A 23,856-nucleotide genomic window follows, 5' to 3' on the forward strand; every position below is an offset into this window, starting at 1 on the left:
CTGAAGTGCTGCCGTCCCTACTAAAATTCCCTGTTGCCACCAAACCCTTTTGCTCACAAAAAGGCTTCATGCACCCCATTCTTGAGGCCTGGAGCAGCCCCCACCATGCCAGGTCTTGGTTCCTCTGCTAGCACATCAGTGTGGAACACAGTGTGGCACACATCACCTCCCCCAAGCCTTCTTGAGCAATAATTATACTTTAATATCCTGACTGAGAATTACCACAACAAGCCATGTTCCTCCCAGGCTGGATTGAACCACTCCTGGGAGAAGTGACAATATCGACACAGGCAGCCTGGGCCCTTAGACCCTTCCTCCTTGAGCAGGGTTGCTTATTTTCCAGCAATGGAGTAGATGGGATTCACCCTTGTTCTCCAGTAATGAAATCTCCTGTGCATTGTTTAATTCTTCTGAAGTAGCACTTTGCCTCCCAGCATCACACTGACCCAAACCTGCTGTTTGCAGTGTTGTGGCTTCATTGATGTGAAACAACTCCTGTTCCTCACAGCCATAATTCTCCCCCTTTCTCCACTGATAGTAATGTGGAAAATATTTCTACCTTCCCAGATTGCTTGGGTTTTGGTTGGTGTTTGTTTTCCATTTTGTCTGCAGGGCTTCCCACATTTCCTCAGAGTTCTTCAGTTCAGCAACCCCCAACAGAAGCTCTCCAGATCCCTACCTATATGGATGCCACTAAGAGGCATGTTTTCCTGTAATGGCTCTTACTAGAAAGAATAAAAGACCATGGACCTTGCCAATTCAGTTCAAATCCTGGACTAAAGCATTCAGGGCTGGTGCTTCCCTTGGAGAACAACACTTACAGAAGCTGCTATAGAGCTGTACCAGAGTAGACAGACTCCTAAAAGAGCAGTGTTACTTCACTATTTTTATTTTGGCCACTGAGTTCTTTTGTGAAGAATGCTCTTCCTACTATTGCTGGGAGCTGGGAGAGCAGAAATAATAAGATGGTCACCTTGTTAGCCAAGGATTAGGCCCAGGCAGTATATATTTAATTAGACTTTAAAGAGCTTATTTCAATGTTAGGAGATGCACTCCTTCCCTGTTGCTGCTGCCTCAACAGAATTGTTTCAGTAAGTGTTCTGTTTATCAAGAGACAGGATAGTGTTTTCAGACATTGTGAGCACTCAGTTTTTGTTTGCAGTTAGATTAAGAAGAGGAAAGATGACCCAAAGCTCTTGTAGAGCTCATCTAATCTCTTTGATTGAGAAGATCTGTCCTCCCACAGACCCACCTTCAGCATTATAAAGGAATATATCTTCCTAATGACAAGCTCTCTTTGCAGGGATACCTCAAACTTGGTTACACCAGAAGCAGCATCTTCTGTTACAAAAATTTAAGAGACACATGAGAAATTAGAGTGCTGCTTGCACATCTCTGGACTACACTTACCCACAAGATCCAGGGCATTCACAATGAGCATTAGTGAAGACGACGTGGAGAAGTTTCTTGATGGCAACCCTGCTTTTGCCAAGCAGTATTTTGAGAAGAAACTAAAAACAGAGTCCTGGGACAACAATGAGAGTGAAATACTTTTTGAGTTGATCCAAGACATGCAAGAAAGCATCAACATGGAGAAAGTTGTTTTCAAGACCTTGAGAAGAATCAGGTCCCTTATTCATGCTGACCGCTGTAGTCTCTTCATGTACAGGCAGAGAAATGGCACTCCTGAGCTGGCAACAAGGCTTTTCAACATCCAAGAGGGAAGTACCCTGGAGGAATGCCTGGTGGCCCCAGACTGCGAGATTGTCTATCCACTGGACATAGGCATTGTGGGCTATGTTGCTCAGACCAAGAAAACCATGAACATCAAGGATGTCCGTGAGGTATGTTTGCTATTTATTTATTATCTGGGTAGAAGAGAGGCTCACAGGGCTCAAGAGGCAGCAGCACACCACAGTGCTTGGTCAAAGCCCTCGTGGTGTAGTAGCTGTGTACTGGAAACAAGTAGCAAGTCTGAAAGTTCCTTCCAATTTCATTTGTGGGGTGAGGTGAAACTAAGATCGTTGATTATGCTAGGTCTTAATGCCTGCACACAGTGCACTGCTACACCTTTGCCTGTCTAAGTAAAAAAAAAAAATCACTTCTAGTCAAGCAGAAGACGGTGAAGTAGTCAGATCTGCACTGAATGCACATGGAATTTTCCACACAATTTTATATTCTATGAGTAAGTGGCAAAACCAGAAATTCTTTACAGTGAGGGTTTTCCACAACAAGAGAACTTCGAAAATGTTTGCTGCGATGAAGGTTTAGCTAAGGGCATTTAGAGGAGTCATTATCAAACAGAGGGAGTGAGCCCCAGAGCTGTGTACAGGTAATCTTCATCAAGAGACAATCTTAGACTAAAAAAAACTCTTCCAGCAAAAATTGCAATCTGCAATATCAGGAGGGACCTGAAGGATTTTACCGTTTTATGACAGTGTTTGTTCTCCATACTTCTGGTTCAATCATGTAAACCTGGACGGCAGGAATAACAATCTGCTTCTTCTAATCATAGGTATATGATTAATAAAATCCATGTGACCCAAATATGGCATTTGGGATTACTCCATCTATTGTTTGCTAGTTACAAAGGACCATCTGTTTATTCATTCATTTGTTGCTCAGTGCAGGCATATCTCAACCCTTCAGCAAATCTTTCCTTGTCTTCCACAGAACACACTGAGACACTGTTTTGGTTCTGTGACCTGGGTTCTTTTTTGCTGGGCGTATTGCTGGTGTTGAGGGAAGCATCAGAATGTGACTTAAATTTTAAAGTTTTTTGGTTTCTGATGTTTCTTAAAATACAGGGGAGGATTTCAGATCTGTGAGCCAAGTGCTGTGGTCCAGTTCTGGTGCTTTTAGACATTGACATAATACAATTCCTTTGAAGAAGACCCAGAGACTAAATGCTTGGTCTAGCCCATTTGGCAAAAAAGGCCAACAGTGGGGAAGGTATGGGGAGAAGATTCATTAGGCAGTGATCACTCTTTCTGGTGCAGCCTTCTGATTAAGTTCAGAGTTGTGTGGCTTTTTCTAACCCAAACAGAATAACTTACAGATGACAATTTATTCACCTGAGCAGGGAGAATATCTTTGGTCAGCAAGACCACCCCTGCATTCCCCCGTGGCAGGTGTCAATAAGACCCTGTGCAGGCGAAGTGATTGGCCATCTGCTTTCCCCAGACTATTCTTTCTGCACTTTTAAGAGAAACTAAGGGTAGATGCTGCAAGCTGACAACAAACTTCGTGGTAAAAGTAGAAGAAAAATGTGTGTGGACATTGCCAGTGACTGCACTGGTTTATACCTTGTTGCTGTGCAGCGCTACCTGGCTCTACCCACCCCGCAGTGCTAGCAAGAAATCAGAGCAAAGGATGGAGGAGGTACCATGAGGAATGTAATTGATCTGAGAATAACCAGTGGAGAGCCCCCTCCTTCTGAGAGAGTTTGACATGTTAAAGCTTATGATTGGCAAGATCTTCACAGAAAGTTAAAAGTGCACGTTTTGCAGCTAAAAGCCACACCTTCTGCTCTTGATATTAGCTTTATCATCTGTGCATGGTCCAATTTTCTGCTAACTCATTTATTTTCCTCAGTAATTTTTAAGCAAAACTTTCTTTAGGCAGCTTACTTTAAGGGTCTGTGCTTGGACTTGGTTTCAAGACGCATTGTGAAAAATGCTTATTTGTAAATTCTCTATTGAACAGTGTGCCCAGTTCAGCCCATTTGTTGATGAACTCACCGACTACACTACAAAAAACATCCTTGCAACACCCATCTTGAATGGCAAAGACTTGGTTGCTGTCATTGTGGCTATAAATAAGCTGAATGGCCCACACTTCACCAGCTCTGATGAAACAGTAAGTGGTCAGTAGCTGAATTCCTATCAAAGAGCTTCACTTTTGTCGTGTAACAGAGATCCTTTTACCCTAGTGATGCCTGCTTTAGTGAGGCTCCATTGGTGTGAGTTTCTCTTAAGGGCTCTCACACTCTCATAGAAGAGGCTTATAATGAGAATGTTTATCTCAGATTTTTCAGGGAAGGTACAGTGGGATAAGCCTCATGTCATGGCAGTGTAAAGCAAAGCATTTTTCCTGGGAAATTACCTTGATGCCTGTAAAGCAGTGTTATGAAATACAGTGCACATGAAGTTGCTGCTGCATTCAACTCAATCTCACAATTTGCCTTTTCAGCTTTTTCTGAAGTATCTGAATTTTGCATCCTTGAACTTGAAAATTTATCACTTGAGCTATCTTCACAACTGTGAGACTCGAAGAGGCCAGGTAAGAATGAAAATGCAGATTGGCTATCTCAAAATCAAATTAATACATTCTTCTGATTTAAAGTGTGAATCTGATCTTCTTCAGAGATTTGTCCCTGAAGAGCAGAAATAAAGAGATGCCCTCAACTGCTTTCAGATACTGCTTCTTTCCTAGAGTCCTTCATTACTCTCTCTTTCTTCTGCTATTGGCAAAAGCACAGGACTTCAAGCAGTGGCACCACTTTCAGCAGGACTGACTTAGGTGTTTTGTTGACTTGAGGCTGTGAAGCACTTTTGGATCATTCCATCATTTCAGACAGCAGCACCAAGAGACTTTCTGAAACACTTATGAATGTGGTATTTTTCCCCCATCGGCTCATTAAAAGTGCTACTGAATTTCCTCTTAGAGCCAGTACAATTGTTGTCATATGAATGTTTTATTGGCCTCCATCAGTAGAAAAAACCATATATTAGGGGTTTAGGATGTTCTGAATTGAAATTCTGGCACCATACTTTCCCATTAGTTGGGTTATAGTAGTACAGTCAGATTTATTGGGATGGATGTGAATCCTTGCAATCACTTTCTGCAGCAGGCAGTAATTGTCACTCAAGACAACATGGAATTTCATCTGTGCTTCATGGCAGTCATGCTCTATTCTCTAGTGGGACTGCCATGGAGAATAAATGCCTGTTTTAGTAAAATGGATACAGAATGAAAGTTTATTTTGGAGCTTTGGGACGGCATTTATACTTTCTAATTAATTTATTATGCTTTGCCTAATTTTTCATTTATCAAAAACATGAATGGTGGTCCAGTAATACCAGCAATGATGAACAGTCAACTAAAGTAGAGCTAGCAAAGGTTTTTTTCTGTTGAGAGCTTAGCAGTAGGACTAGTTAGGGTAAGAAAGAGGCTACAAGGTAAAGTGGAGGTCCATAAAGTGGAAGGCCTAATGTTTCTGGTCTGGGACTGGACCCAGGAGTCCTGTGTTCATGTATTACTGCTGTCTGCGCAGGTCCCATACAAAGGGAGGAAAGCAAGAAGGAGATGCCAGGCACAGTGCTCTTGTTCTGCCAACAGCTCAGTTGTCAAACCCCAGACTAATACAGGTTTTTAAGGCTGTGTGAAAGTTATTGTAGTTCATTGTGTTAGAATTTAAAGTACAGAAGTACAGAGTGAGCAAATTACATTCTCAGAAGTGGTCTTGGATATTAATATTGTAAATCCCAACAGCAAAGACTGGGTGATACTGTGGGTAAAATGACTTGTGCAAAGACAGGTCAATCTGCTTGTGCTGAGATACTGTGTAAAAACCTTATTAGAAGACTATATAATAAATTTTTACCAATTCTTTACATCAGTCCTTAGACCTATTTCACCTGTATCTCTCAGTCCTTCTTGCCGGGCTTGAGGCTTTCAGAACTTATTGCATGCTGTAAGTGCCAAAAAGCTAAACTGCTGCTCATGTTTATCTAAGGGTTTGTATAACAACACCACTATCCTATTTGAGGGATGCTGATACTGAACAACTCAGCCTTCATACAAGTGGCAGAGTTGTCCCAGTTTATGGATTAGAAACAGAGACCAGTGCAGCTTAGAATTGCTCAAAAAGCGTCTGCTAGTGCCCAGTGAAGAGGGGAGACGCACTTTTTCCAGTTGTGACCATGTAACAGTATTTCTTGTGCAAAGCACAGGTCCAGTCTGCTTCAAGTTGCAGCTTCAGTGCTTCAGAAGCATGGCTCCTCATATGTCCTGGGCTCAGAAAGCCAGACACACACCTGGGATACAGGCACTCATGCATTGACTAAGATAAACAAGAATGTAGATGACTTCCTAACCATTTCAGAGCAGTATTTATGTAACCTCTGCTTTTATAAATGAAGGAGCCTAATAGCAACAGCTTTCTTAAAGGTACATCTGTTTGATGCAGTGGATGGGGAAAAGTATCATAGGCTGATGTACACATGAAACAGCTGCTCAAACACTTTGAGGAAAGTGTTAACTCAGATATTTCAAACACCAGCCTCTGGAATTTGCAGTGCTTTTTTGTATTTACTGGTTTTGGATACAACATTTTACTAATGGATATAAAATTTAAGTGGGGACAGTTCTTTGCTTGACACTACTACTTTTTTTGTGCTGTATTGGTAACGTTTGACTCTTCCATAACACTGTGATGACCTGACTCTTTCTCCCTAGTAATTCCCAGTGAGAGCAAGCGGTGTAGGTTTCCTGCACTTTTCAGGAACTGTAACCCAGCATTTGGGAAGTCCATCTCTCCAAGAAAGGCTGTGCTTACATTTTGATTTTATCCTGCAGGTGCTGTTGTGGTCAGCTAATAAGGTTTTTGAGGAACTGACGGACATTGAGAGGCAGTTCCACAAGGCTTTTTATACAGTGAGGGCATACCTGAACTGTGACCGATACTCAGTTGGTCTCCTGGACATGACAAAGCAGAAGGTGAGTGTTCACATATGTGCTGTGCATCTTTCTGCCTGCTGTTATCCACTGAGGGTGATGCAGATAAGATTTACTGAGGCAGTGAAAGTGCGAGCTAACCTTCAGCCACTATTCCTAGTCTGCTTGGCATTTTTTAATGTGCAAAGATTAAGATAATGGGTTAATGAAATCAAAGGAAAGGGGAAGAGCTTATCACTGAAATGGGACTGTTGGAGGCTGGGAAGACAGAGGAGGGGAAGAGGTGTCTGACTTTGGCAGTCCTGGTCAAAGTCTGCAGCACAAACAAAACCTCACAAAGTCTGCGGGTATCAGAAGTATAGTGAGACACCTGTGGAACCATCAGCAAACAAGGGTCTCTTTATACACAATACACCCTTGCCTGGAGTGACATGGGGTCTGGAGAAATCTGAGGTTTCAATATTAGCAGAGAAAAGACATTGGCCACATCACAAAGTGACTTGTGACCAAACAGCCACCTTCCTCAAGAACTCATTCATGCTCACGATATCCAGGTTTTTAGATGAAGTTTGGCTTCATGAAAACAAGCTGACAGAATCAAAGTTACCTGTGATTTGGTCTGATGATTTGCACCTTTGGCAAATTTTATGTGGGGGGTTACATAGCATCCTTTCCAGTGGAGCCCTCTTTGTCCCATGGCCAGGCTGACTGTCTTGTTGACAGAGCTCTTGCAGCATGTTTCCTTGTGAAGAGGTATATTAAAAGATCATTAGTGTAAGCTAAAGACAATTTGATCAACATTATAATGTAGCATAAGATAAAAGAGTGAAATAAGTATTTAGCTTCTTCAATCTGGCAAGTAGTAGGTCAGGCAATAGTCACACTTTGGAAAATTAAGAACACAAAAACATTGTCATAACTGTTTGCTCTGAGTGCAGCCAGTGCTCACTGTTCACTGAATGAATCAGCACTCTGTGTATAGGCAGTATATGGTACTATGCAGCCACACAAATGCACCTGACACATCCAGATTTGGATATCTGGGTATCATTCTGCTGCCTAGTACTGAATTAGTTTTATTATTTCATGCCTTGTTTACACAACACCAAAACCAGCATGGCAGAGCAGTGGTTACATTGAGGCTTGAGACAGTATGCACTTTTCTATGCTAAACATATGTTTTTAATTTTAAAACCAGGAGTTTTTTGACCTGTGGCCAGTCCTGTTGGGAGAAGTACCTCCCTACTCAGGACCTCGAACCCCAGATGGCAGGGTATGTGAAAACAAGATTTCTTTAACTCTCTCCTCTCTAGATGGACTGCCTCACCACTCATTTTAACACCACTCTTTTTTTCACTTGTAGGAAATAGTCTTTTACAAGGTCATTGATTACATATTACACGGAAAAGAAGACATTAAAGTCATCCCGTAAGTGCCCAGTCCCTGAATGCTAGGTACTGACACAGGGTGTAGCTAAAAACAAGGTTCCCCACGTTTTAAAGACATCCATGTGGAGAAATCTAAAGGATGGATAAAGGATCAAGAGTCAGAATGTAAGTTGATGTTTCAGCTCACATTTCAGCGGGATAAAGATTTTCTCAAGGGCATTGGGATCCTGTCTTAGAAGTCAGGCTCCAAAATTCATTTCAACAAGTGATTCTTTTCAGATGGAGAAGTGAGCTGCCTTGACTTGCCAGGCCGAGGTATCACTCTCCTCCATACCTTCCCTGTGTCAGTAGCTGAGCCTCATCCAGGACACTCTTTTGCTGAGGTTTCCTTGCTTTTCTCCACTCCTTCATCACTGACCACGCCTTTAGGCTACCTCTGGCCTTTTCTCCCATCCTGACACATTGGGACTCCCTCTTTCTAAGAACTGCCCTCTCTTCTGCCACTGCATTTTTCAGAGGAGCCTTGGGCAGCTTAAGCAAATCTGACATAAGAGAGGTTTCCCCCAGTTCTGGTAACACTGCTTTACCCTAGAGTATGTGCTGCAAAAGAGGTCCCCGTTTCTTGGGTACAGCAGTGTTTAAAGTTCAGGCTGGCAGGCATCCTCAGCCAGGAATCTCCTTTTATCTTTCTCTGTGTTGAAGGTCTGAGACATGGCCTTCACTTCTAGGAATGAACTTTTATAAAGTGTCTGCAAACCAATATTTTATCAGTTGTTTTGTTTTGAATTCTTGAAGGGAAAGTATTTACTCATGTGGAAAATTTTTGCTTTTTGCACCTGGATCCTTTGATAGTAACAGAACAATTTGTGTCCATAAATTGGGGGTTCCAGGTCTAAACCTGGATTATACAATCAGCTGAATGCACTTGAGCTCCGCGATTTTTTTTCAGTAAACATAAACCTTTAATTTCCCTTATACACTTTTCTTTCATTAGAAATCCTACCCCGGATCACTGGGCACTAGTTACTGGACTGCCAGCCTATGTGGCTGAAAGTGGATTTGTAAGTACTTAACCTGAGATTCCTCAAGCCTTTCTGCGATGAATAATACTCATGCTGCTTTCTCAGCTATTCAGTCCTTTGATTGGAAGTTAAACTTCTCATTGCCCATCTTCTAATACCTTTTCTTCTGTGTGATCCCCTAGATTTGCAACATTATGAATGCTGCTGCAGATGAGATGTTTAACTTTCAGGTACTGTGAAAACATCCAATTCTATCAAGGAGTCAACTTTATTTTTTGCAGAAATGTAATGTAGAGTCAATATTTTCTATATAAATACTTCTTTTGCCTGTAGTCTGAATGTAAAATTGGAGTGCTCATGTATTTATGTGAGCACAATACATAAAACATATTAAATTCATGATGTCTTTCTGCTTGCCGTTGCTTTAAGGAAGGTCCTCTAGATGAATCAGGATGGACTATCAAAAACGTTCTCTCCATGCCAATAGTGAATAAAAGGGAAGAAATTGTTGGTGTTGTCACATTTTATAACAGAAAAGATGGAAAACCATTTGATGAACAGGATGAAACCCTCATGGAGGTATAGTTTCTTGTTGGAAGAAATTAATATAGTTGAAGAGGTCACTATTTTTCCTTGCACACCTGCAAACCTCCCCAGTGTTACGCAGCTACATGGGTATCTTTGTTGCTGAGAGTGGTGTTATACATCAGCTTGAGCATTTTGAAAGCAACTGTTTGACATACTGGGGGAGTTTGGTATGAGAAACCCAACTATGTTCTTGAGATTTTTTTTTTGCATTCTTGGATTGTACTCCTAGCCATGAGCATCTACTGTGTGCCTACACAACCATTCTGACCTGTATTCACATACCTGCCAGCTAGCTCCCACTGGCTGGGCAAGTCCCATGAAAAATGACACAGAAATTATTTCTGTAGCTAGGATCAAAAGGGAGGCTAGCTATTAAATCTACCAACAGTAGTTGTGATTAAAGATCTTGCTCCTTGGAAATGTTCCTATGCTAGTTTCAATGAAATATAAATATTTAGCTCTTGGCACCTGTTATCAGTCAGGACTTTTCCTGAAACAGACTTTTCTTATCAAACAAAAAGACCACGGGGGGAAAAAAAAATCAGTTTGAATTGGCCACTGGACAGCAAATAAGTCGAAAGCAAGAACAGGATATGAGTAAATACATGTGAAAGGTGATGAGGCCCCCTTGCTCTCCTTTGATGTGAGACCTCCTGATCTGCTGTCACCATTGTGACAGAAACCTTTCCACAGGTGTGGAGACACCTGCAGAAACACAGAAATAATTTTCTGTACTCTGAACTGGACAGAAGGTCATTCAACCTCCGCAGAATCAATGCTGCCAAGGCCTGGGCAGATTCAACATCAGGGGGAGCTGCTTTGCTGAGGAGCAAGTCACAGTTAGGAGCAAAGATGTGGTTGCTCATTGCTAGAATTTTGGACAAAGTCAAGCTTGTGTTTCTTTAAAAATGTATCATACAGGGTCATATTTCTGTGTCTTTGAGGAGCAGATGTGATGGCTATTTCTCTGTTTCCTTCTCTTCCCCTTACCAAGTCCTTGACACAGTTCCTGGGTTGGTCTGTACTCAACACAGACACATATGATAAGATGAACAAGTTGGAGAACCGTAAGGACATTGCTCAGGACATGGTGCTCTACCACGTGAAATGTGACAAGGATGAAATCCAGGAAATTCTGGTAATGCCTCGCAATGTGGAGCACACACCCAAGTGTACTGGCCTGGCCCACGACTTATGGCACAGACAGAGGTCTCCCATTTCACAGAGACGCTTCCAGCCACCATGACGTGGCGGCAGCACCCGGGCCCTAGTAACTGCACAGGGGCATAATGAGTCTTGCTTTTGATTCTGTGGTCTGCCCTCCACCTTGGCACTCTGCAGCACTATGTTCTTTCTAACTTCCTCAACAAAGCCAGCCTTGGAGGTGCTACCCAGGGGAGGGATGTAGGAGTGGAACAGAAAATGATTTCTTCCTCGAATCCTCCTTTGTGCTGAGGATGTGAAGTTAGAGGACCCAGCTTCGACATTGGCTCTAGGGGGACATTTGCAAGTGAGGGAAACACAAAACAAAATCAAGGAGGGGGAGAACACTACCAGGAAAAATGTGTTGAAAGACAAGAGATTGAAGTAAGGAGCAGGAAAGAAGAACAATTTGCATATGAGAGCTGCCCTAGATTGCCCCAAAGCCTCCCAGTGAAAAGTCCAGGGGGGTTCAGTTGTCTCCTTAACACACCCATGCTTTTTGCAGCCAACACGAGAAAAGTTGGGGAAGGAGCCAAGTGAGTGTGATGAAGAGGAGCTGGCAAGCATTCTGGTAAGAACAATGCACTGCTGGAAAGAACAGCCCTGGCAAGCAAATAGATGCATAGATATAGGGAAGAGTTCCCAGTGTTGGCATGCTGTTACCTGGCAAAGGGTGAAGGCAAGCATACCCTGCCCTCCTTTGCTGCCTGAGTTTGAGATTAGCATTAGGATGTGTCAGCACGTGCCTTCCACAGTTCCTGGGGAGTCACTGCTCTCTGCCTCTTTATCTCAAGGGCTTCAAAGTCCATCTGGAAACACGTCAGCCACCTTGGCTTGTTTTTCAGAGTAATTAAGGAGGGCTGTAATTCTTTCCCCATTTTAAGTCTTCAAACTATAGCAAATCAAATGCTCAAGAGGAAAAAAACCAATATTTCCTGCACAAAACTGCCCTCCCTCTTCCTCCTCTAGTGGGGTTGCAATGAAAAGCTTCATTTCAGTCTATTTGTGTGCTAGATTCCAAAAGAAAAGCAGCATCAGAGTGATACATTTTTATTCAGCAAAGCTTAGGAATGACATAAGCAGCACAGCAATAAACCAGCCCACCTCTCTTACAGAAAGAAGAACTCCCAGGGCCCACTAAGTTCGAAATCTATGAGTTCAGGTTCTCTGATTTTGACTGCACTGAGCTAGAGCTGGTGAAGTGCGGCATTCAGATGTACTACGAGCTTGGCGTGGTGAAAAAGTTCCAGATCCCGCAGGAGGTATGAGCTGGCAAAAGCTGGGGTCTCCTGTCTTGGCTGCACAGCCGGCTCGCCCGTGCTGCAGCCGGCACGGAGGTGCCCGAGCCCGCCCGGCGGAGCGCACAGCCGCGGGCTCGCCGTGCGGTCCGCAGGGATGAGCGGCGGGCTCTGCACCCACCGCCCGCGCTCGCAGCCCCAGCGGGAAAACGTGAAAACACATTTCCCGGCAGCGCCTGCCTGTCTGCCTGCTTCCTGTGCCGGAGCCTGTAACCTGCAGCTTTCAGCCAAGACATGCTGAAACACACTCCGGCAAGTTCTCTTCTCATCCCCAGGCAAACATGGATGTGCCTTCGTTCGGCGCAGCTGGCACCAACCTCTGGGCAGGAATGGTGTGTGACCGTGTGGGAACGAGGCCCCCATAAGCCCAGACTTGGGAACTCACGACTTTTGCAGTTCAAAACCTTGCAGGAATTGTGAAACTGGCATTTCAGCAGCTCTGCTGCTCCCGAAGGCATTTCTCTGCACATCATGCGAAGTCGATTTCCATCTAGTGGGATCTGGGGGTAAATGCAGGAGGAGTTTTCACCCTGGAAAGGCAGGAGGGCAATCAGGAGGGAAGTAAATGGGAATTACCGCTGTGCTTCTTACACGCAAAATGTCAGTGTCAAAAAAATAAATATATCTACTCCGGAACAACTTACTCCTGGAAGAGGTGTGAAAAGCAGTGATTCTCATATTTGAGATTTTAAGAAATGAGTACTCATTAATAAATAATTGGCTCTTTAATGAGAAAACTGCATAGCTACAAGGGGGAGTACACATGGAGAAGTAGACTGCAGAAGAAAAAACCAGTTTTCTATTTAATGCCCTATATTGTAGTACTTTAGGCGATATAAATCCTCTACATCTATGAATCCATATCTCTTGAAGAGAGACATGTGTATTAATAAATCACAAGGGACAAATCTTATAAGTGATAACCTAGATAAACAGAAAAAAACCCCAGTAAATTCACAAACAGTAAGATGAAACTTCTTTTCCTCCAGGCTGTGATTCTTGTTTACCCAGAGACATAAAAATCTGTGATTTTATATTAAACAAAAAATAAAATAAAATAAAAAAGAGAGAGAAATAGAGAAATATTAGAAAACAGCTATATTTTAGTGTCCACTTTTTGCTCTCTACTAGGCTTTACTCTATCAGCATGGTCAGGGTAGCCTGATGATATTACACCTTCTGACCCCTTTCTGGGCCTACCCCTGCAGAGCTGGTTTGAACTTCATCCATGATTTCTGTAAATGACCCTCATTGCAAGATGAACAGGCAGCAGCTTCCTCACCCACGCTAACATCCTCTTCCCCACTGGCAGGTTCTGGTGAGGTTTGTGTACTCTGTCAGCAAAGGCTACCGGAAGATCACTTACCACAACTGGCGTCACGGCTTCAACGTCGCACAGACCATGTTCACGCTCCTGATGGTAAGGCAGCATCACCCTGGGTAACTCTGTGGCACAGCTTTATTTACAGCTGGTCTTCTGTCACACCTGTCACACCAGGGCTCCCTTCGAACCCTGGTGCAGGAAAAAGTTTTGTCACTCCTGGCACAGATCCTGCTAAATGAGGTCTCCGTTTTCCTGAAGTGACTGTCACTGCATTGTACATGAAGGAAACTTTGGTCAATATTGGCCAATGAATTGGAGAGCTTTAATTCTCATAGACATGGATGCGCATAGTGTTCAACAGATTCCAGATTAAATCCTTCTGCAGGGTAGAGGAGAGAGTCTACAGGACTTCCATTCTTCCAGTAGATTCCAGTAGATTCCAATAAGAGCCACACTGAAGTCAGCTGGCCAGGATGGACACAAACTCATGCTTTCCATTTCCATCCAGAACAGACACAGGTGTGGACAATCTTTTGGATGATTCAGCTTGACAACCACATTGCCCAGAAAGATACAGAGCCTTTTCAGAGTACTTTGTGTCCAGTGACTGGGAGGGGTGCTTATGAAAGCCTGGGTGGATCTTGGGGCCAAGGCTTCTGTAGCAGTAGGTAACCAACCCTGCACACGTGCATCAAACACATAAATACTGCATATGCCTGGGTCTGAAATATTTTGTTTCCAGCTGATTCCTCGTTTTAACCTAAGTCAGCTGTGTACTGTGTTTCAGTTCACAGATATTTTCAGTTCTGGACTGTCCCAGGACATCCCCAGCACAGAACAGTCACTGCTCAGTACCTTTTCCTGTTAGAGATGTTAACATATGGAATATAAATTCTCTCCCTCCAGACTGGCAAACTGAAGCGTTACTACACCGACCTCGAAGCCCTTGCAATGGTAACTGCAGCTCTGTGCCATGATATTGACCACAGGGGAACCAACAATCTCTACCAAATGAAGTAAGTGTTTTCTTACCACTTCAAACCATTTTCTGTTGCACCTGCTTGGAATGGAATCAGGCTGTGATCACACAAACTGCAGTACAGCTCTGTTTAACACACAGGGGTGACAACCTTCTTCTACAAGTTGCCTTGATTTTCAGCTCGCTGCAATGTTTGGGCTTATGCTTTGGCCGGTGGGGACAATTTGCTGTGCTCTCTGAGGCTTTCTTTACCTCCTAGCAAACCTCCCTTAGTTAAAGCAGAACTCTACATTACCATTAAAGTGTGGAACAGGTGCAGAGCAGGCACTCAGTATCTTGAGCATTACAGGAGATTTAGGATGCCAACAGAAGCATCCTGGACATAAGATAACAAATTTTTGCTGTATCCATGGAGAAAGCACCATGCTTTGCCCTCACCACCTACAGAAGCAAAGCACCTATGAGAACGTTGCTCCCAGCAGGTAGTCAATAGCTACAGATAAACAATTGCATAATTCCCCTGCCTGGTCAAGGCTCTGTTGCTCACTTAAAGTAGCCAGATCAGCTCTTCTGCAATGCTTGCTGCCTATATCTTCTTATACATCCTGGAGCTTTGGAAAAACATTAAATAAAGTTGCTTTGTGTTTTGATAGAAGAGGGCCTTGCTTTTCAGCAAGGTGTCCAAGGATGGCATGTGCCCTTGCTTTTTAGTAGGTGTCTGAGGATTGCAGGTTTTTCTGTTCCTATTACCAGATATCAATATGTAGTTATTCAACAATTAAACACTTGCTAAGCTTGAGTAATTACACTGCATTCATAAACAAGATTTTGAGTGAAATTTGTAGTTGGAAGGCTATTTTTCATAGCGTCTAAAGAGTTAAGAGCAATGTTACAAGAGTCTTTTATTAGACTGAAGTCATTACGTATTAAAAAGTTCTACTCATAAGCCCTTTAAAAGAACCAGAACTTATATGTGTGACAGAAATGAAATACAAAATTAGACACTTCTTTTCATTTTTTAAGTTCTGCACTAATGTCTTCAATTTTTCCTTTGTACAAACAGATCTCAAAATCCTTTAGCTAAACTTCATGGATCCTCTATTTTAGAGAGACATCACCTGGAATTTGGAAAATTCTTGCTCTCTGAGGAGGTTGGTAATGAACTGCAGTATAAAGGCAGGAATAATTTCCTTTTAGGGAAGTTTTTTATTAACAACAGAGTTGTCAGCACAAGACCTTTCTGGGGCTTGGATGCCAAGAAACTGCAGCTGCCTCGTTTTCCAAAGGTCTCTATGCTCACCCAGGACCAAGGCACACAGGCTTCCTAAATGCATGTCTTGGTTTCTTCAGAAGCCACATTTCTATCCCCATAGGAATATGTTAAATACAGTTTGCTCTCCTGTAGCCCCTCTGATAGGGCCAAGGCTGAAATATTCCCCCAGTTAACTTTTAATTTCAGGCAAACTGCATTGGAGTCAGGGAACGGGGTTTGGGTAGGCACTATGTAACAACCTTCCCCTGTTCAGTGAATTAAAGGGGAAATGGCACTACACCTGGTGTACAGGCTCACACCCCTTGCATGTGAGAGGAGCAAGCTGAACTATTGAAAGAAAAAAAACATGAACACATTTGGGAAAGGAACTCATAACAACATAGAGCTTGGATTTTTCAATGCCCTGTCCTTTGTTTTTCAGTCACTGAACATATGTCAGAACCTCAACCGCAGGCAGCATGAGCATGTGATTCACCTGATGGAAATTGCTATTATAGCAACAGACCTGGCGCTCTACTTCAAGTAAGTCAGTCACACACACTGTGTGGGAAGGGCAGACAGCAGCTGGCACTTTATAAAGGCCAAATGTGATGCTTTACTCTGAAAGACCCCACCAGTGCAGCAGTTCTCTTCACAGACACTGGCTCTGGGAGGCTGCCTTTAATACTCACCTCAGACCTGGAGGGAGAACTTAAATAATTCAAAGTAATTTTGAACTTCTACTCAATTAAATCATATACATGACTTTTTAACTTTCTATTGCCAACAAGGCAGGCTATTTTATCCCCTCTGGGAAGAAATGCCAGAATTTGGTTTGGTTTTATTTACCTAGCGTTTCAGACCTGAAAATACTCATAAATGGAAAATGGACTGGCCAGGACTATACTAATTTCTCAATGAGAACACAATGACACAAGCAACAAGTAGTTCATTGTAGGTGAATGTCCAGCTCATAGTCTATTCCACACACAGGGGCCAAAAAAGCCAAAATCTCAGAGCAGTGCCTGCTTTCTGGGACACAAGGCTGAAACTCAATGACATATAACTTCCTAATTAGCAAGGAGCTTTCAAAATGTGTTTTCAAAATACTGTGTCAAGACCAGAGGCTGCTTCTGCATTTTGCACTGCAGTATAATTACACAAAATTTAAATGGTCCAAAAAAGAGGAATTTGAAGGAGATTGGAATACCCAGAACACTTACTCTGGAATTACAATATCTATATGGCACCATCTATCTATGTACCACCACTTCCTCACCAGTTGGGAACAAACTGGTCCTTGCCCTCCTTGGTCCATGAACTGCAAGCAAAGGCTTCACTGAGATAAAACACAGGATCATTGATGATAGAACAAATACACAAGTCACTTTGTGGTATGGCCTAACTCTTTTCTCTGCTAATATTGAAACCTCAGATTCCTCCACTCCAGACAAGGGTGTATTGTGTATAAACCATTCATCAGAATTCCCTATATACATTTAGATTACATAAATAAGGTTAACAATGCCTGACTAAAAATACTCCAGGTAGCTCTAGATTTCTGCAGTTTGCTTAACATTTAAGGAAAAAGATTTCTTGTACTGCAAAAAAAGGTGCAAGCATTTCTCAGCTGATATAATTTGCAGTAGCTCATACTTTCAAAGACCTGTTCATACTTCATCACTATATGCATTTTAAAGGCATTTACAATAGTTAAGGGAGCAGATGATGGTGCTTGGTTTTGTTGGGACATAAGTGTCTGGACAGCAACTACTGGGAACCCTTCTGACAGAGTTACCAATAGTAGCATAAGCCACCTGTTTTTGACATATTTGTATCCTTGTTTCAGAGATTTTCATAGATTTTTTTTTTCTCTTCCTCCCCACCCCCAAAGAAAGCGAACAATGTTTCAAAAGATTGTTGATGAGTCTAAGACCTATGACAGCGTGACTGCCTGGACTGAGTATCTGTCTCTGGAGACAACAAAGAAAGAGGTTGTCATGTGAGTAATGGCTCTGGGGAAAGGTTAGTGATGTGGACACCTGGTGAGAGCTCCAGGACATGCTTTGTGCTGCAAAGCCAGCAAGTGATACATTACTGGCTACTCAGATTTGATCTTCTGAAGAAGCAGGGGAAAAAAAAAACAAACAAAAAAACAGGGGAAAAAAAGCTTAAAGTACTTCCTCACCCAAATAAGTGTCCTGTTGGTCAGATACTCCCAAGAAGATGCAGGATCCCTTCTGGTTATATACTCCTACCAGATCACCCTGTAGGCCACAAACAGGGACATTCAGTGCATTAGCTGTTCTTCGCAGTGGCAGCTAACCCGAGCTGCACGATGCTGCTGCTGTGACCAGACAGAAACTTTGCGGGATGCCCTGCGCTGGCGACAAAATGCTCTCACCACCTCGCTGCAGACTGCACTGCTACACACCGTGGGGGAGCCAAAGGTGTTATCCAAAGTCAAGGAGTTCAGCCCAGCAGCCACTAAAGCAGCAAACAGCACCAGAAGCAAGTAGTTCCCCATCATAATTCCATTTTAATCAAGAGAACAGCCTTTGGTGAGTGTCCCAGTCAGAACCAAGGATGTTACAGCAACACAACTATCAGTTCATAAGGGGCCATGGGATAACTAATACAGTACTGGGGTATGAGGGTCCTGAGCCTGAAAAAATAGAGAATAAATTAATTTCTTTCCTGTTTTTAGGGCTATGATGATGACTGCCTGTGACTTGTCAGCTATCACAAAGCCTTGGGAAGTCCAGAGTAAGGTAAGGTGCTTGATATCCTGATGGATTTCTGTAGCTTTCACTTCAAAGTAACGCAATTTCTAAGTTGCCTAGAAGCTAAATCAAAGTCACCTACCAAAATTACCAAAAGGAATAGCTGTGGGTTTGATTTATTAACCAATCTTTCAGATTGGAGTTGTGAGTTCTGTACAAAATTCATGTTTACAAAAAAAACCTCAAAACCAACAAAACAAAAAACAAAACAAACCCCCCAGTTACACAGATTTTTAGGTCACAGTGAGATTTTTTTACATGTGGCATATGCATTGGCTTTATTATAGCAATACCTACCTGCAGCTTCCTCAGTTGTTTAATTTCCTTTAGGAGTTAATTCCTGAACTGTACTTGAGCAATTACTAAATAATAAACACTAAAATTTGAGGGAGGTTAAAAGAAATAAAACTGACCTTCCTGTTCAGAATGAAGAAAGGACAACAGAAAAAAAAAATAGACACCCATAAGTTGACCAGTAGGCAAATCCTCAAGGAGAATACATTGGAAATATTTCTCAATAGATGAGCAGTGGCCTAATGAGATTCAGTGCAACGACTGTTGAGCTGTCAGTAGACAGGTGAAATCCTGTTGCCACAGCTGCCCTTCCCAGGAAAAAAAAAATGAGGCTATGGCTGGACAAGAAGAAAGAGAAGGAGAAGTGAGACTTGATTCAGAATGGAGACGTGAAGTGCATCAAGTTATGGGGCTGAAGTTGGTGCTAACTTTTTTCTCTCTGTGTCAATGTAGGTAGCTCTCCTGGTAGCAGCTGAGTTCTGGGAGCAAGGAGATTTGGAAATAAGCGTCCTTCAGCAACAGCCCATTGTAAGTATCATGTGAGAACCAGGAAGTTCAGCTCAGACAGCAAGTCTCAGCAGAGACTTACTACAAGCCGTGCTGCTCTGAGTGCTCTGTGTATGCCTGAAATCACAGTGCTTGCCAAAATCCTTTAGAAAACTATGTTCTGAGCATCCCTGACAGTGACAAGTGCCTCTTGTCCATATAGTTAGATGGGTTCAGTGGCTGTGAACCATCAAGGGGTGATTCACCCTGGAGATTTTGTGTAGATCCTTTACAGAAAAAATTAAAAACTAAATAGATTAGTCACAAAAGAAAGAAGAGTTTCTAATAAAGAAAAAAACTGCAAACACAGACTTCACAGAGTCATAGAATTATTGGTAAATGGAAGGGCATTTCTAACATTCTTTTTAATAGATAAATTTGACATTGAAAGATGCAGGAGTCATTCCTTTAACTGTCCTCCACCTGTGTGGTTTGGGAATTTTAAAAGTAGACTTTCATGCACCCCCTCTACCCACAGTGGCATCATAAATTATATAGTAATCAACAAGATATTTTAAAAATATAATTTCTTCTTCAGTCATATTTTAGACAATTTAAAACCTCTTCAACACTTTATAGCATGAACCTTTTCTGGTATCTGTTTGAGAGGCACAAGGGAAAAACTTTTTCTCCTCCCCATCCATGGACACTTGAAATGCAGTCTAAAATTTCTGCTAAGATGGCAATGGAAATGAGCTCTCTTCACTCCTGGAAGAGGGCTGTGATAGACAGTCTTTAGGACACCATAACAGAACTGCCAGGCTGACACAACAAGGCAGTTTTGGGGAAAAAAATAGAGGAGTGTTTTTCAATTAAGTGTTCTCATACATCATGGTGAATTTGTGTCCTCCCACAGCCGATGATGGACCGAAGGAAAGCTGCTGAGCTTCCAAAGCTTCAAGTGGGCTTCATTGACTTTGTGTGCACATTTGTCTATAAGGTAAGCAAAGTGCACCCTTACACACCCCACCCTTATCAACAGGGGTTCAAATCCCAGCTGACTGAGTCCTGGTGCAGCAGCACCACTCTTGGGGAGAGGGACTGGTGGAAAAGTAAAAATCTGCCCTTTTCTGGGGCATTGCAACAAACTGCCTCTGTCTGCCATTGACACTTTCTGCAAAGCATCAGCTTTGGATGTGAGGTGTCAGGGTCTATCCTAGGGTATGATGGACAAGCATTCCTTCTGCACTGCATTGCACTGAGAGGTGTGTTTTGGTTAGGAGTTTTCCCGTTTCCATGAGGAAATTCAGCCTATGCTTGATGGGCTGCTGAACAACAGAAATGAATGGAAGACCCGTGCTGATGAGTATGATGCAAAAATTAAAGCACTGGAGGAAGAGAAGAAAAAAGAGGAAGAGAGAATGGCTGCAAAGAGAGGTCAGAAAAAGTAATTAGCTTTTCATTCCTAACTCAAAAACGTAGTGCTTATGAACACTCTCACAGATTACAGCAAGGTCTGCTGACACAGCAGAGTAAGATTGGCTCCACTGGCAAGGCTGAAGGCACCTTGCCTTTAAACCTGACACCATGACAGGTTGTCAAGAAGGCCACCAGCTTAAAATCCCAAACACTATTTTCTGAGAAACTAGTGAGAACACATTCAGCATGAATTCCCATGCAGCTGGGGAAAGCAGAATGTCTTGTGCTGTCCCTGGATAACAGCAGGTAAACATCCCTTTGGCTGATCTGCTGTCCCACAGGTCATGAAGCAGAAGCTAAGAAAAGTTAAAACAAGGTCCTAATGTCCTAGAGAACGTTTAAGAAATAATGGTTCATCTCATTTCTAGCCCAGATTAGGTACTACCAAGAAGCAAGCAGTAGTGGCAGTACCAATTTATTTTGGTTGAACATGGTTTTCTTCTTCTGTAGGCCCAGCCTGGGTAGTACTGAAAACCATCAGTGGTAGTGGGTACTGGCTGAAAGTTTTTGTGATAGCCTGAGGATTTTTTTGACTCTCAAAAAGGCAAAAGCAGAAGGTTCTCCTGGCCTATCCCAAATGTCTGATCAAATACCTGCCACAACTGGGTGCCTTCACTCCACAGAGACTGTATCTGATCTCTTATTTTGTTCTAAACTGGAACAAAATTCCAACAGCCCATGGTGTGGATATTACTCAAATGACACAGTTTAGAAATTATTAGAGATGTCTAGATGTTTTATCTCAGTTTGATGCACAGCAGTTAACTTAAAAGTAAGTGTTTTAACTATGATCTAGAAAATCTCTGAAGAATTATTTATTGAATAAGTAATTGATATTCAAGGAAGGAAAATTTCCACTAACTCTACAGTACTCTTTCCAAGCAGCCTTACATGCAGAATTACTTTGCACAGCAGACAGCTCCATATAGGGTGCTATAGGTATGACGTAAGCTGATCATTGGATAGGAGTTCTAAAAACCTCCTGTAGTGACTGAGAAGGAAATTTATGACTGTGTGTCTAATTCTATGTTTCTTTTTACATGACAGGTGAAATAACCTGTAATGGAGGAACAGCTCCAGCTTCCAAAACCTGTAGCATACTTTAGACATATTCACACTGAAATATATGCCATACAAAATGAGAACAGCCATATAAAAACAACAAAAACAAACAAACAAACAAACAAACAAACAAACCCAACAACAATTAAACAAAACCAAAACACAACCCCCCCAAAATCAAAACACAAAACAAAAAAATCCCCCCAAAAAACCCAAACCGAACCAAATAAAAAAAAAGAACAACAACAAAAAACCCAACCAAACAAAAAAATCACAAACACAAAACAAAAAAACAACAAACCAAACAGAACCACCAACCCCCCCCACAAAATATCATGTTGTACAAATTCCTGATTGAACTATTCTGATGATTTATTAGGCTTGTGACCAGCCAGGGAAGGGCTAGATCTTGTTTGCCTTATTTGCAACTCTTCCTGATGGTAGGCAGCCAGTTCTGTTTTGTCTCCTGTCCTCCATTTGATGCGCCTGATATCAGATGGCATGTGACAAGTCAGGACAACATCTGGCCCAATAAATCAGGTTGTAAGATTATGAAAGAGCATTCTTCCTGCACTGAAACACTTCTTATCTCAAAGCTGATGGGGATAGTCCTGCTCCATACAACCTCATGAGACTGACAGTGAATGCAAACATAGCTTGCACTGTGGGAAAAATGAAGAAGAAATAAAGTTATCATGTCTAAGTCTCTATCTCTCAGGATATCAGAAGTAAACTTGAGGGTAAGGATAAAGCATGAAAACTGACCATAGTAAACCTTTGAACTGCTCTAAAATATTATGATTCCATTTAAATCCAAGAAACACTCTGACAGATAATACATCTGCATTCACTTCAAGAATCTGGATAGGTTGCTGTCCCAAAGCATGGAGCTATTCATGCAACATACAGTAGCTGCCTTCTCCAGGAGCAGGATCCACACCGTGTACTAATTGAAGCTTCATTCTTTCATGCATCATTTTAAGAAGACAGTGTTATCATTACCCATTACAGTTCCCTTTACAATTAACCAAGCCACCTGAGTTGTGAGACCTCATAAATTTGTTCTGTTTTGCCTCATAATGCTGTTATTTAACACAATTGACCAGAACTAATTGTCCTTCCTTTCCTCCTCCTGCTCTGAGGTGTCTGGATTTTAGATTACACTCCAGACTTGTGACTCTTATTTCAGATGAAAGTTACTTTTCGTGTTTATTCATGCAAAAATAGAACATTCAATTACACTCTTGTAGTAGTAGACACACCCTGATGTCCTGCTCCCTCCCCCACCCCCTCTTTCTTTTTTAAAATTGTTTGGAGATTTGTTTTGCTGGGGATTTTCTTCTTCTATTACTCCTGTTACCTTCAGGATTCTTACCCTTCAGTATATTGTTTTGCATTACAAAAATGCTGCAAGTAAAAGGAAAACTAGAGCTGTGGTGGTACCTGGTGATCATTTATCTGTTTCAATGCAGTAAGCAAGATCTAATCCTCAATCTCTATGCAGCAATTCTGGGAGAAACAATGTGTCTTTCAAGAAACTTGTCCACTTGTGTCCACTACACATGTAGTCTCCATGTTGTATGGCTCAGTTTTATTAAGGATCATAGAATGTCAAGGGTTGGAAGGGACCTTCAGGATCCTCTAGTCCCAGCCTCACTGCCATGGGCAGAGACACCTCTCACTGCATCAGGTTGCTCAAGAACTTGTCCAGCCTGGCTTTGAACAGTGCCAGGGTTGGGGCACCCACAGCTGCCTGGGCAACCTGTTCCAGTGTCTCACCACCCTCTCAGGAGAGAATTTCTTCCCAATATTTGATAGAAATTTCCCTTCTTTCAGTTTGTACCCATTACTCTTTGTCTTATCACTGCAGTTGCTGATGAAGAGTCCCTCTCCAGCTTCCCTGTAGGACCCTTCAGATACAGCAGGGATGCCAGGAGGTCTCCACAAAGCCTTCTCTTTTCCAGGCTGAACACCTCCAGCTCTCTCAGCCTGTCTGGGGGAGGTGCTCCAGCCCTCTTAT

The 23,856-nt window shown here is 42.4% G+C and overlaps 1 protein-coding gene across 1 annotated transcript; it reads left to right on the forward strand.

The window, feature by feature from the left end:
* Positions 1 to 1,221: 1,221 nt before the first annotated feature.
* Positions 1,222 to 23,322, forward strand: PDE6B (phosphodiesterase 6B). Its single transcript, XM_064404771.1, has 22 exons — positions 1,222 to 1,844; positions 3,706 to 3,858; positions 4,192 to 4,281; positions 6,580 to 6,720; positions 7,877 to 7,951; positions 8,042 to 8,106; positions 9,061 to 9,127; positions 9,271 to 9,318; positions 9,518 to 9,667; positions 10,671 to 10,814; positions 11,385 to 11,450; positions 11,995 to 12,141; positions 13,490 to 13,597; positions 14,408 to 14,517; positions 15,544 to 15,631; positions 16,175 to 16,275; positions 17,627 to 17,734; positions 18,440 to 18,503; positions 19,263 to 19,337; positions 20,212 to 20,295; positions 20,576 to 20,732; positions 21,822 to 23,322. Exons 1-22 carry the CDS (start codon positions 1,434 to 1,436, stop codon positions 21,878 to 21,880), a joined length of 2,511 nt encoding a protein of 836 aa, XP_064260841.1. The 5' UTR covers positions 1,222 to 1,433; the 3' UTR covers positions 21,881 to 23,322.
* Positions 23,323 to 23,856: the final 534 nt, after the last annotated feature.

The sequence above is a fragment of the Passer domesticus genome, chromosome Z (assembly GCF_036417665.1).
Source record: "Passer domesticus isolate bPasDom1 chromosome Z, bPasDom1.hap1, whole genome shotgun sequence".
In the NCBI taxonomy this organism is placed as follows: Eukaryota; Metazoa; Chordata; class Aves; order Passeriformes; family Passeridae; genus Passer; species Passer domesticus.

Excerpts from the sequence above, each read along its gene's own strand:
- PDE6B (XM_064404771.1), top strand. The coding sequence starts at position 1,434 with ATGAGCATTAGTGAAGACGACGTGGAGAAGTTTCTTGATGGCAACCCT. Across the intron at positions 6,721-7,876 it reads TGGACATGACAAAGCAGAAG|GAGTTTTTTGACCTGTGGCC; the intron begins GTGAGTGTTCAC and ends TTTTAAAACCAG. Across the intron at positions 18,504-19,262 it reads CTTGGGAAGTCCAGAGTAAG|GTAGCTCTCCTGGTAGCAGC; the intron begins GTAAGGTGCTTG and ends GTGTCAATGTAG.